The sequence below is a fragment of the Ailuropoda melanoleuca genome, chromosome 17 (assembly GCF_002007445.2).
Source record: "Ailuropoda melanoleuca isolate Jingjing chromosome 17, ASM200744v2, whole genome shotgun sequence".
NCBI lineage: Eukaryota > Metazoa > Chordata > Mammalia > Carnivora > Ursidae > Ailuropoda > Ailuropoda melanoleuca.
The window spans coordinates 30,184,978-30,199,556 of NC_048234.1; the positions used below are offsets into that span (position 1 = coordinate 30,184,978).

General features: G+C 41.1%; 1 protein-coding gene across 1 annotated transcript in view; it reads left to right on the forward strand.

Annotated features, from left to right (window-relative positions):
• Nucleotides 1-14,579, forward strand: part of PCSK5 (proprotein convertase subtilisin/kexin type 5) — a 309,676-nt gene that overhangs the window by 70,306 nt on the left and 224,791 nt on the right. The window contains exon 3 of the mRNA XM_011231366.3: nucleotides 14,296-14,409. Within this exon, the coding sequence (XP_011229668.1) occupies nucleotides 14,296-14,409 (114 nt within the window). The remainder of the gene's footprint in view (nucleotides 1-14,295; nucleotides 14,410-14,579) is intronic.

The window sequence follows — 14,579 nt, forward strand, 5'->3', positions numbered from 1 at the left end:
TTCAATTACCTTCCCCATTTGACGTCCGGAGGTTAAGTAACTTGTCTGAGGTTAGCCGGCTCTTCAGGGGACGAGCAAGAATTCTCAAACACAGGCTCCTTGGACTCTGGAGACCCAACTTTTAATCAGTAACCTCCGTGTCTCCCTTTGTCTCATCTTGTCAATTCCATTTAATTCAGAGCAGCTGGGTAACTAAAGATTTTAGTCCCGATGAGTGAGTTGTTTTTTTGTTTGTTTGTTTGTTTTAATTTGGGAAATTTTCAGACCTTGAACTTCATGCGCTCTTAAATTACAAGTCAGAAGATGCCCTTGAGGGGAAAAAGGATTTCTGTTGTCATTGCCAGTGTTGGGCTAAGAATTCTCTTCCTGATTCAGATTTTTATTTTTCACTCATTAGACAATTCTTCTGTCATTTGTGGACTTAATGAATGTTTTAACCCATTTTACAATGCTTCCAGCTGAGTCATTGAAGACCTCTGCAAAATTCCTTGTGTGGACGATAAAATTTCCAGCATTACTCCATTTTCTATCCTCTCTTCCCTCCTTCCCTCACCCTTCACCCAGGAAAGCTTCTGGTATAGTAACGGGATCAGCTTTGACTAAGCTCTAGGCACAGAAATGTGATGGCCCAAAGGGAGAGAAAAAAGATGTGCCTCCCGCAACCTGTTCCATCCCCTGAGAGAATGTTTCAGAAGGGACCTGCTGTGCTGTATGGAAATAGACCTGGGGGTGGATTTACTTAATCAGGGTCGTTTCCAGTCCCTTACTGTCTTGTGACTTGACTTCCCCGTGCTTCAGGGTCTCCACTGGTAAAATGATCTTTTCCTGGAACAGTTGGGTGGTATTAAAGAAACAGTAGGTAGACTTTATTTTGCACAGAATGTGAACAAAAAGTCAAATAGTTGTGCTTCCCATATCATCATAGCCAATGATTTCTAGACGCATTGGAAATGAAAGGACTGGAAAAGCCTACCACCACCTATGTGATTTATTCCTTAGCTCAGCCCACGATCACTTCATTGGTTTCTCCTGTGCCCAATTTGATCCGAAAATGACATAAAATCATTTCCCCTCCTCTTCACAGTGAGAGCAACCTAGAGCTTGCTTTTCTGCTTTCCCTTAACATGTGTGGGGCTGGACCAGCAATGATTCCTTTCCTGTAGGAGTAGTTAATGCAGTCATTCCTTCTGGAAACCCTTCCTGAGAGCCTGCTGTGGGCAAGGCGCAGCGAGGCCGCTGTGGGGCTCGGAGACAGGCTGAGGCTGCCCTCGCCCTCCCGGACCTTCACGAACTCAAGGCATAATCCTCAAACTCCCTCTGGCTCGTAGTATCGCTTTGCATCCTCTACCTTCCCTCCCCCGGACACGGAGCCGCTAAGTGTGACACTGAGCGAAGTCTCCGGAGCGAGCTTAGCAGGTGCTCCCGTTTGGACGCCCCTTTCCCAAGTAGCCAAGACGCAGTAGGGCTGCTGAGAACCGTGGTCCAGGCCGGCCGCCGCTCCAGCAGCACTGCCCCAGCAGTGCTGGAGATGGGGTGGGGGGTGCGCCCAGGGAGAACTGCTGACAGCCCCCGGGTGCGGTAAATGCATCACATTTCCATGAACATTGACACAACAGACTCCGGGGCTAGCCATCCAAAACACACAGCAGGAAAGAAGGAAGCCGGATGGGGGAGAGCCTCTGCTCCTGGGTCTCCCTGCTGCAAATGTGTCAGGTTCGATGACAGTGATGAAAATGTGTTTTTTCTCTCCTTCCTCAAGCCTCGGCCCCAGGGCTCCTGTCAGGTTCTGTGGTGGGTATGAATTACGAGTGCAGGGAGAGGGAGGCCCGCTGGAGCGACTTGGCACTCCTCTGCTGTGACAAGCAGGCCACCGGGCAGCTGGGAGCCGGCTCAGCCTGGCCTTCGCGGAGGCCAGGCGGAACCCCCAGCCCGTGCCCTCCCCCATCACCTCCTGCTCCAGATTTTTATGGGCTCTGACCTGCAGCTTTTGTCAAGTACCACCTTGCTGGAAGCCTCATCAGTGGTCTCGAAGGTGAGGGGACGGCGCTGAAATTGAGAAAACATTTGGTTTGCTTCAGGCAACGGGATCTAGGTGGGAATATGCCAATCCCTTTCCCGTTTGGCCCAGGGATTTTGGACCGTGTTTTTCCCCGAGGCTCAAAGGCATGCTTCTCCCCCACCCTGACCAAAGTAGCTGTTTGCTAAATATTTCAGAGGGTGATGATGGTGTTTAAGAGCTGCCACAATTCCAGTGTTTTCGTTGCAAAACACCCCTGCCCTCCCTGCCAAGTATAAGGTTAGAGTTCCGGAAAAAAAAAAAAAAAGTATAATAGAAACCCAAGTCAGAGACCCACTCCAAAGACGGACCTTTCTCATTTCTCTCTGCTGTTTGGGGGGCCCACCGTGGGGGTCTTCATCCAGACTTCTCCCCACCGGTGACTTCATACTACTTACGGATTTTTGAGCTCATTTTAGGTTTAAAAACTGTAGATGAACCTCGAGAGAACAGAGCACTTAGGCAGACTTCATGTATTTGCCCCTAAAATTGCATATTTACCTGCCTGCAGCAGGAGGAAGAAAAGACATTGACTTTTAATCCAGCCCCCGATTTGATTCATAGCTAGAGCTCGCCAACATAACCATTGGTACTTTCTTCATTTCTGAGATTTGAAATCTTGACAATGAAGAGATTTAAAGAGAAAGATTAAAAATCGGAAGCTACCAGAATATTGAGAATGCCTCATCCTGAGAAAAAGAACTAAATGGATGAAATGAAAACTTCGGGTACCCGATTGTGAAGTTAGGGAACTCACCCTCCCACCCCGTACTCAGATCTTTCCACTGTGTTCCAAATCGAAGCAGTAGGGTCTGTGGAAATTTAGGAACAAGTGCTATTGTTATTTATATTTAAATAGCTAGGAGAGTAAGACAGTCTGTGCAGTGGAGCTGAATTTGTCACTAGGGACGAGTCTTTCTCCCCATATGAATAGAACTTTCATGATCATTGTTTGAGAGCCATGGAATGAAGAAGCAAGATGCTGACATATTTTTGAGATTGAGCAGATCACCCCGTGTCCTCTGCATGGAGAAATAATGAGAATGATTCCCTTTCCTTGGCCAGAATTTGCCTTTTTTTTTTTTATTAATTTCAGCTGAATCGAACAATTTCTCCACTCTGTACAAAATAATGCCCGTCTTTGTTTTTTCACTTGATACGGCAAGGGCATCCAGTCTGCAGATGTGGGTCTGGGAATATCATGAATGATTGATACACAGAGTTGCAGGATTGGTCGAAGAGAACCAAAATCCATCAAGTGATCAACACTTGGTTTTAAGGTACAATTGTCAGTCTTTCAGAAGTCTCCGACTTAACTGTGCTGAGGACAGAATGAGATATTACTTACTCGACATGTTGAATAGGTTTTATTCCATTGCCTTGGCTTTCAAATTGCTTAGACGGTGATTATTCAGAAAATAAATACATATAGAATGAAGTCATGCCACTGTATTTTTAGTGCAGTGATAATCTTGATCCCAGAGTGAAGCTGGAGGGAATTATGTGCTGTCCCAGTTTAATCCCTGAATTAAGATTGCATTTAATCAAAAGTGTGAATTTAACCCCAGGTGGCGTTCAGACAAGTAGGATTAATTTTAGATACTTTAGAATTCTATTTCCTTTTAATACTTTCAAGCAATCAAAACTGTTTTCAAATTTCCTCTCGTTGCTTAAATTAATTGTCCTGAAGTTTAAAATAGAAGAAACTGAAGTCCGCGTTAGAATATGCAAGATTCTTTTGATGTAATCTTGCCATTCAGCAAGTACTCTATGAACTCACATCACCACGTGCTGGGCAGATCTGTGCAAACACACACACACTTTAATAGAAATTGAATTCTCTTTGACCCATTGGAAAGCATTTTGGCATGACTAGGAATAGGAAGCTTTTTTTTTTTTTTCTTTCTTTCTTTGAGAGGGCAAATTAAACTTGTCTCAAGAAACAAGTGCATTACATTTGAGACAGATATAAGTATCTTGCCTTCAGGGTATTTTAAGAATGTCGAAAGAGTGACGCATCAATGGGGGAATGAACCTGAAATCTTCTGAGATGAACTTTCCTAGAAAGGTAAAGGTAAAACAAATATATTGTCATTGAAAGTCGGCAAGAAACTGTTGCTGATGGTTGTTATTACTAGTAACCAGGATGGGCAAAGCCTTAAATTTAAATGTTTAAAAACAAGCTTTCTTTTTTTATCATTTTCTTATCAGTTTGGAACCTTTTCTCGCTTATCTTTGAGTTGGTTTCTAGTCACTGCCTTGATCTTTATATTTCTCCCTCCGTAAATTTATTAGAGTGAGAGCCAGAGTGTGTGAGAGCGAGCCATCGAGCAGGCAGGGGCAGGGGCCAGAGGCAGATGGGGGGGTGGAGAGAGAGAGAGAGAGAATAAATCTTCAAGCAGACTCCCTGCTGAGCATGGAGCCTGACGGGGCTCGATCTCCTGACCCTGAGATCTTGAGCTGAGCCAAAATCAAGAGTCTGACACAACCAATTAAGCCACCCAGGCGCCCCCATAAATGCTTGTAAAATCACACTTTGCTCTGTGCTTTGATGATGGACTAGTCCTCGACCACTAAACTGTGGGAGATGCTCTTTACCACTGGGAGAAAGTATCACTAACGCTGTGGGTTCCATCGACTTTATTTAATCTTGGCTCTTGCAGGTGATGGAATGACGACTGGTATCCACAGTAAAGTTACAGGTTCTCAGCCTTTGTCAACAACTACCTAATTCTTTTGTGTTTATCCATTTTAATTGTGGCACTGTTTTTTGTGGCTTCTGAGCTTTAGACTGGGGAGGTGGGGAAACGACCCCTCCTCAAAAGATCAAAGTCAGTAGAGCAGTAGATTCCAAGTTGGGGGTGGGGATGGTTGTCAAACCAAGAAGGGTTCCATGGTACGTTAAAAATATATGAAATTATAGATAGAAAGAACACATCCTTCATTAATAGCTTAACATCCTCTTCATTCCTGGTCGCATCATCATCCCCATGCTACCATCTTAACTATTGTTGAAAAACAAAATATCCTAGTATACTTGGTAGGATTAAGCAGGTACCCTTTTTTGTACTCTCTCCAGTTTCAAATTTCCTGCTGTTTTCTTAATAACTAGAAAACTTAGATATACCTACTGAAAAAAATGTGTTAATGCAATGTAAAAATATCGTCCATCCATCTCCAACTATTCATGGAGGGCCTACTGCTAAACATTGCCCTCGGTACTAGGGACACTGAGACCTCGTTCCTTTCCTCCAAGGAAGGGGGAGGAAACATGCAATCAGAATACAGAGTACTCAGTCCTATAGAACCCCCGTTTGTATGACTTACTCTTTGAGTCTCTCAGCAATTTTACAGCATTTTACATACGAAAATGTAGAATCCCAGGATTTCTGTGATTGCCCCGAGTGGCCAGGTTAATGATTGGTAGTCTGCCAAGAGCTCAGGTGGTGTGCTTTCCCATCTCGGGACTCTGCGCTGCCTATCTGAGGCAGGGTCTAATACCCGCTGCATATATGAAGAACACACACTAGATTTTTCTACGTAGAGCCCCAGAAATAATGACTTTGTTTTTAATGTAGCCTACTTACACGTTAGTTTGTTTTGCAAGATTTGCCCGACAGACACGCTGTCCTTTTTCACGGAGTTGCAGAGGTGGTCTTTGATAATGTCTGAAATCGCCAGGTTAAGTAACTCGGTCTTCTGATACTAATGTAATGTTCTAAACCTGCTCCCGCACTAAATAGCATTGTGCTTCAATGCTTTGTACTTGAGACCCTTTCTGTCCTAGAAATCGTTTAATAGTTTCTCTGCTGTTTAGATGACATTGAACTTGTGATATTTTACTGTACAACTAAAAAGTCAGGATCTGCCCTAATGCCCCTCACTGGACCAGTTTATAGTGGTGAGCATCACAAGGGTACCATCCATGGATGTGGGCAAGAGGGGCCCCTCCCGAGGATCTCGTTAGCCTTCTTTCAGCTGAGTTTGTTCCCATCAGCTGAGAAGGTGGTGGGTCTTTGGAGACATGCCCACCTTGAACCTGTGTCACTTCTAGATCGTATTTTTGGTACCCAGGAGCCCAGAACTAGTTGACCAGATGTCTGGGAATCAGCTTCCATGACGTGAGAGAGCCTCTTTCTTTATCCATTGGAGGGTGCAGTGCACTACTGGTATACCCACCCCTAGGCCCCGAGGGATCGCCATAGGCATCTGTGGCCTATGGATGAGCTGTAGACAAAAATGCAGACATCCGGTCATTCCAAGTCTTTTGCATTAACGACTCATGTTGCCTGTAATATTTTCTTTTGAGACCTTATATGGAAGGGTCCTTATTATTCATAATTCTATTAAAGAGGCCTTTCTGGACCACCTTACCTATATCCCCCTCCTTCACGATTTCCATCACTGTATGTTAATTACTTTTTGTGCCTTACAAGTCTGTTACATGCTCTTTTATTTATTTACATTTTTATGGTCTACCTTTCACTAGGATGGAAACTGCCCGAAGGTGGGGAATTGGTTATTTTGTCCAGTGCCATCCTACAGCATCGAGAACGGTGCCCACAGCATAGTAGATACTTTATATAATATTTTTGGAGTGAAGAGACAAAGGGCCTTGAGGGTGGAAATAAATTTTATTGCTTTAATTGGATGCAACATTTATATTTTCCTTTCACATATCATCTTATCAGAAGTGGGGAGGAAAAAAATAGGAACCAGTTAGGAAATTAAATGTTTAGAAGCATGCGCACATTAGTGGAATCATTTAAGGGGTGAAGGAGAACTCGAATTCCCTGAAAGTAAGTAATGCGGTTAGATCAGTAATGCTACGAGTTTTCTGCTGAACAAAGAGTGCGGTGAAATTGATGACCCACTTCTAAAAGTTTGGTTCTGTTGGAGAAAGCCAACTAATTAGAAAATGTTCCAGCAGGCAAAGTTTTTCACTGGGGCCTGTATTGTGTTCGATTACACTGTTCTGAATGCATATGCAGTATTTCTTTCTCGGCTTTGTTCTCAATGACCTTCCAGAAATGGTGTGATTCCTCGTATTCCTGGCTAGATGGTTCTCTAGCATAAGCCTCTGGTGTTTGCAGTCATTAAATAGGATTCAAAGTTCCTATCTCAAGCACATCCAGTAAAATCCTCCATCAAATAAATAGTAATGCTTATTTTGTTTACAAGTAGCTATCTGAAAAAAGCAGACTCCAAACAATTGTGGTTTTTTTTTCTTTTTAAAGTATGCCTCAAATGAAATAGCAGTGTCAATATTGAGTAACTCACTAATTACCAGTTAGTTACTAACTGGAGTAAGGTTTAAAGACCACCATACCCTCATCTAAACACATACTTTTACTAGATTCTTTGATTCTTTCACTAGTTAACTCTGATTTCTGGATCAGAGTTTTAGAAAACTTTTGGGATATGTTGGCTTCAGATTTTAGGGTTTGGGAGTGACTTCATTGACCCTTCTCTTCCACAGTGAACAAGTACACAGGCATCATGCACTTCATATATATATATATATATATATATATATATTTTAATCAAGGCAGCTCTGTGTATTTTGTTTTCCAAGTCAGAAACGAAAAAGGAGGGGAGAAATCTGTACATGCTCTTTTTTTCCCCTATTTTATCAATGGTACTCAAAAAAGGATACAAAATATGGAATCCTCTATATTTTATTTCCTGGCAACTGCTTCCTCAGATCATGAAAGGAATAATATAATTTACTACACTCCTTTCTAAATATTAATCTCACATCTTCACGGAATGACTTGAGATCATTTATCAACTGGAGCACCTGTGTACCTCTATTGCGTTTAGCACAAACTTTTTATTCCCAGTCAAATCAGAGAAGAGAATATAGTCTCCTTCTAGCTTTGCAGTTTTATCTATAGAGGGCATATTTTGTCTGTCTGCTCTCGTTTTACAGATAAGAGAGTCCACGAAGGTTTTTTTTAAGGTCACGCAGGTGGCTGGTGGCAGATCTAACAGTATAAACCAATTTCCCCGAATTCTAACCGCTTCTTTTTGTTATTTATCCCTATTTTCTCAACACTCACCATGTTAAAACATTATACAAAGCCTTCTGAGATGTTTTCTTATATACTATTTTTCTCATTTCTTCAAAAAATAGGTTGTAATTCACACATTTGGTCACATTTGAGGTCATTGGACTATAGGATAGTAATCAACCAATAGAACTTTTTTTGGTGGGCAGCAAAGCAAAGCTCCTGAAGAGGGAGGGGACCCGAGAAGATTGCCCCCAATGGAACATATGAACTTAAAAGAAATTTTAAATTGTTTGTATAGGTAACTTATTCATGTAGTTCAAAGATAACGAAGTATTAAAGGGCATGTAGTAAAGGTTTCCATCCTATATGGGGGGCTTTATGTGTCATCACCAAAGAAATGTAGAGATCATAGTGTTCTTTATAGACTGTGTCTTTCTTTTCCTTTCATTTCAAGTTGTATCGCGGAGACTGTTCTCTGTCAGTACGTAACATAGTCAGTTACATTCTCTTTTATGGTTGTGTTGTACTCCATTGTATTGCTATGTCATTGTCTGTTAATGTCTATCAGTATACGTTCAGGTTGTTCACAACTTGCAGTTATTACTAAGAGTGCTTCAGGAAATAGCCTTGCATATTTACATGTGTAAGTAAATATGTAGGATAAATTCCTAAAAGTAGAATGACTTGTTGTAGAATTTTTTTTAGGTATTGTCCAATTATGCTCCAAAGAGCTGGACAGATTTACATTCCCATTATCATTATATGAGAATGATTGTTGTATCATGCCCTCACTAATAGGATGTTATCTCTTTATATTGTTTATATCTGAAAGGTGAAAAAGTGGTATCTTGATGTAGTTTTCATTTACTTTTGTCTTTATCTGCATGAGGTTAGGAATATTTTTATATGTTTAAGGAACTTTATCTTTTCAGAGATTATTGTACTCCTATCCTTTGCTTGTTTTCCTACTGAATTTCTGTCTTATTGATTGCAGAAACTCTTTATATATGATGGAAATAGCCTTTTGTCTGTAGTAGCAGCTAGAAAGTTTCCCTATTTGTCTTTTCAGATATTACTGTACTCCTATCTTTGGCTGTGTTCCTACTGAATTCTTCTCTCATTGATTGTAGAAACTCTTTGTATATTAATCACCTTTTGTCTGTAGTAGGAGCTGGAGACATTTCCTGTTTGTCACCTGCCTTGCTTTTGAAGTTTTTTTGCCATGCCAAATTTATTTTGTATCTTGTTAAATGTATCACTTTTTCTAAATCACTTTTTTGATTTGCTTTAAACTTGGGCAAGCATCTTCTACTCGAAGATTATTATTTTTTTAAAATCTCCCATATTTCTCAGGGTACGTCTGTGGTTTTATTTGTTTACTTTTACATTTAAATATCATTCATTTGGAATTGGCCCTGATGTAAGATGTTCGCATGATTTCAATTTTATTTTTTCCTCAGTTGGTGGTTGTTTCAACATCACTTATGAAGTAATCTGTTTTTCCCCCACATGATTTAGGATAGCACCCTTATCATATACTCTATTTTCATATATTTGGGGTCAACTTCTTGACTTTCCATTCCATTAAAATCTGTTGATATTTGTTACCAGTATATATTTTAATCATTAGTTTTAATATATTTTAATATCTAATTTCTCCCTACTGCAAGACACATTTTAAAGTGAGACATTTATGTATTTTTTAAATTTCAGCTTTATTGAGGTATCATCAACATAGAAAATTGTAAGATATTTGAAGTGTATGTAGGAGTGATTATATGATCATATATATATGATGTAAGGATTTTCTCCATCCACTTAATTAATATTCATCACCATATATGTGTATATATGTATATGTGTATGTAGACATATACATATATATGTATTTTTTTTGGTGAGAATATTTAAGTTCTTTCTTAGCAAATTTCAATTATATGATACAGTGTTACCAACTATCATCACCATTACAGTCACTCTTCATTCATACATTAGATCCTGAGACATTACTCATCTTCCAGTTGAAAATTTTACTCTTTTACCAACCTATCCCTGTCTCTCCCACCCCTCAGCCTCTGGTAATCACTTTTCTGCTATTTCTAAAAGTCTGGCTTTTCTTTCTTTTTTTTTTTTTTTTTTAAGAGTCCACATATGAGTGATGCTGCGCCATATTTGTCTTTCTTGTGTTATCATAGTTTGTTTTCCGAGCATAGTTATATAATAACTTACATAATATGTATTCATATAACTTCTTGTTTATCCTATCTCCGAAAGTTGTTAAATTGCAAATTAATGAGATATGAGTTCAACTGAGATAGTTGGGGGGGGGTGGGCTAGGTTTCCCAGAATGATCACTTGATGTGCTTTGCTTGACACGTGAAATCTGAAGAAAGAGAACATCTTTTGACAAAGATTCTGGCGAGGCGGATGCCCACTGTTCGCTTGGACCATAAAGGGAGGGGAGCTGTATTGGTAGAGGGAGGGAGCGTCCTTAAAACCATGGAGCGCACATGTGTTGAAGTTAATGGAGGATACACTGATGACTTCAAAGGTCCTGTGGTTTTTATAGTCTGGATTAACTGTAGTTCCTTAATATACAAGAAATAGAACCTTCAGAAGTTAAACCAGTGGGGGAAAGCATACAGTTTTCCTTTTTTCCTGGGCTGGCCCTAGTTTTATGGAAATGAATTTCTAAGCATCTTTTCTATGCATTGCGGCTTCTTGGCAAAAAGCGAAATCTGGGTAATGCATTACCTCCGAGCTTTTTCTTAAAGGGCTCAAGGACAGCCATATGGATAATGGCTTAAAAATATAAATCTAGTCTTTCCAGTCATAGAAATCTTCCGATCCAAGAGGTGCTTTTCCCACTTTCCAAAAAATGTAGGGTTATATACTCCTAAAGCACCAAGACAAAATACATGATATCTGATACTAAAAAAAAAAAATTAAATAAAACAAAAAACCAAAAAAACACACACAAAAAACCCCACTGTACTTTTCTTGACTATTTCAGCCCTGTGATCAGACAGAGTGACTTGTAGTCAAGTCTAGATGCCAGCAAGCAGTGCCACCTTCTAGCCACCAAGCCTGTAACTAAGCACTTTTGTTTGGTAAAATTACAGAAGGGATGCTATTCCGTAAGATATTTGGTTCTATTTTCGTACCTGTAGTTCATCTAGGAAAATGGCTGTCACTTGGTTTTCTCACATACTTATCCCACATTTGTCTGTGTGTATGTGTGTGCTCAGGGGAAGCGCAGGCTTACTGTGTTGTTGTAGAAACCGTGATCCACCACGACGCGCCCCCCACCCCAGCGTAGACTCGTTCTGCGCTCTCGCAATCTGTGTGAGACCCACTGGGGGATTTGACGCTTTCTCGCTTAGGTACACATCTAGGTGGCAGTTCAGAATTTTTAGAGGCTCCGTTAGGAAAAGCCGCTGCCAGTATAGGATTAGTTTGGAAAGAGTTCCATCTAAACAGATCTGCAGGCTTCTTTTACCAAGCGTGCAAACATGCAGTGCTTTCATCCTGACTGGGCTACGCCGCGGACAGGAACGGAAGGATTGCACGTAGAATCGCGTAGTCACAATTTTCACAAACGCTCTAATTAATAGAGTGATAGGTGTGTCATTCATTTTTTACGAAGTGGAGAACTGTGGAACACTTGCTACATCTTTCTCGGTAAAATGTAAGTCCTTCAAAGCCAGAGACTATTTTTACTCATCTTTATATTCCCAGCACCATGTCTGGTGCAGAATAGACACTTAATGCTTATTGAATGGATAAGTGGGTGAATGAAACTCCTTTCTTAGCAAGATTATTTGAAATGAAGAGATGAAAACGTTTCCTGGACATAGAAAAAGCGCATACATGCCCGTGCTTGCGGCCCCGCTTTGATGGAGAAGGAAATTGATTCCTCCCTTGTGTTTTTAGAAACCCGGCCACTTAAAAATGACCCTCTTCATTAAAACAAAATTTACACGCATTTCTAATGCCACATCAGTTTCGGTGTGATTTCTAAAGAGCAGTCTCTCGAGTCAAAGAAAAACACAGGACCCCTCTTAGCTTCCCTGACAACCATTGTCCAATAATTCAAAGAAAGATCCACAATCCTTCTCTCCAGTGTGCACAGGTCTGTGTGTTGGGGGTGGCGGGGTGGGGAATGATTCAGTGCCGGAGAGTCACTTAGTTTACGTTAATTAAAACAGGAGCAGAAACACCGTTCGTTTTCTAGAAGATTATTTTTCATTTATTGGCTTTTTTTCTGTACTGATAATTTTGCCTACATTACCTGTCACAGAAGGCACATATATGATGCTTAGCTGTGATCGTAATCATAAATGGATTTTCTATTTACTTAGGAGGCAATGTAATTCCGTTTGCCTTGTTAGTGCTGTCACTAGGAATTCGCTATTTAAATTCGTCTTGCATACCAGTAGTCTTGTTGAATGTATTTCCAGATATGAGAATCAGGAAATAGTCTCTGGCTTTGAAGGACTTAACATTTTACCGAGAAAGATGTAGCAAGTGTTCCACAGTTCTCTACTTCATAAAAAAATGAATGACACACCTATCACTCTATTAATTAGAGCGTTTGTGAAAATTGTGACTACACGATTCTACGTGCAATCCTTCCGTTCTGATTCTAGGAATTCGCTATTTAAATTCGTCTTTGCATACCAGTAGTCTTGTTGAATGTATTTCCCGATATGAGAATCAGAGAAATTTATTAGTTTGGCTTTTGGCCTTAGTACCTCGTGGATAGCAGTGCATTTTGAGCCTGTCAATCAGTACCTTGTAGCCCCTCTCCTCCAGCGATCTTTAATCAAGTAGGAAAAAGTGGTTTGGAGGTTTTTACTGAATGGATGGATGTGGAATCACTAGTGGACTACAAAGTCTCCTTCCCCTCAATTTTTAATCCCTTTGTGGAGTGTCGGGATAAGTGGTAGAACAGAACTAAAATAGTGGGAGAGAGCGAACAAAGGAGAGCTTAGGAACAAATTGTAGAATGCCGCCAGGGCTGACTGCATTTCAGATGCCCCAGTCAAAGTAGCACATGCTTGGGGCGCCTGGGTGGCTCAGTCGGTTAAGCAGCTGCCTTCTGCTCAGGTCATGACCTCAGGGTCCTGAGATCGAGTCCCGAGTCGGGCTCCCTGCTCAGCAGGGATCCTACTTCTTTCTCTGCCTGCCGCTCCCCCTGCTTGTGCTCTGTGTCTCTGTCAAAGAAATAAATAAAATCTTAAAAACAAAAAACAAAATATGCTTAGTTTTATGTTGCCATAATGATGACCTGCTTTTAAAAAAACACCCCCATATGTAGCCCTAACATTTAGGTTACAATTCTGTATTAAACTCAGAAGTTCTCAGTTGCTTTATTTAAGCCAAAGTTGTGGCTAACTGTTCAGACTTTCTCAAGGGTGGTATGTTTGAATTCAAGCTGGCCTGGAGCCTTTGGCTCAGGCAATTGAGTGATTTCTCCAATTTTGTGCCAGAGACAGGTCTTAGGGATTTGGTTTTCTGATTGCCCAAATATTGCTGTTTGCACCACACTATGTTGTAAAAAGCCATTTCTTTAAAAAAAAGAAATTGTGATCCTAGAGCATTTGATCCCAGGATTATTTTTAAATTTGCTGTGTAATCCCAGAACATTAAAAAAATTAATGTGTAGTATAAGGCAAAGGTCATAAACTCTGGCCCGTGGGCCGCATCCAGGCTGCTGATGGTTTCTCTACATAAGATATTACTGGAACACAGTCCTACCTGTTTGTTTCTGTGTGTCTGTGGTATACGGCAGCAGCAGGAGAAGTGGCAGCAGAGATCCTATGACCAGCAAAGCCTAAAATATTTATGATCCGGACCTTTATAGAACAAGTTTGCTGACCCTTCATAGATGGTAAGGGCGAAAAATGAGTATAAAAATGAACGCAATCAATTTGCAATAAATCGTGAGTAAAATAGGCTTTCCGAAGAAGCTAAGAAGTTAGCATGTGGTTGAGAGATAGGGATGACCTGTCATTAAGGACTAGAGAGCCGACCTGCATTGAAAATAAGGGGGAACTAGGTTTCCAGAGACTCGGAGCCCCTGGACTCAGCATGCGTGGCCGGCGTGAAGTCTCTGACTTGAACAGCATTGGCCCAGGGTGGGGACTGGCCTCCGACTGTCGTTTATGTTGTGCTAACCCTGGTGGAGCTTGAACACTCACCAAATGTCCTTCTTCTTGGCAGGTGGAGTGGATCCAACAGCAAGTGGTAAAAAAACGGACAAAGAGGGATTATGACTTCAGTCGTGCCCAGCCGACTTACTTCAACGATCCCAAGTGGCCAAGCATGTGGTATATGGTAAGGAGGCCTCCCTGGGGCAGTGTCGTACAGGGGACATCTTTGGGGTCTGGGAGGACACAGACGCAGTGACCAGGGACCCACCATATGAGACTGCTTGATGACCTGGGCTGTTTTCTGGAATTTTTTGGAACTGAGCTCTTTGGTTCTAAGGAGAAAGAGAAGGGATT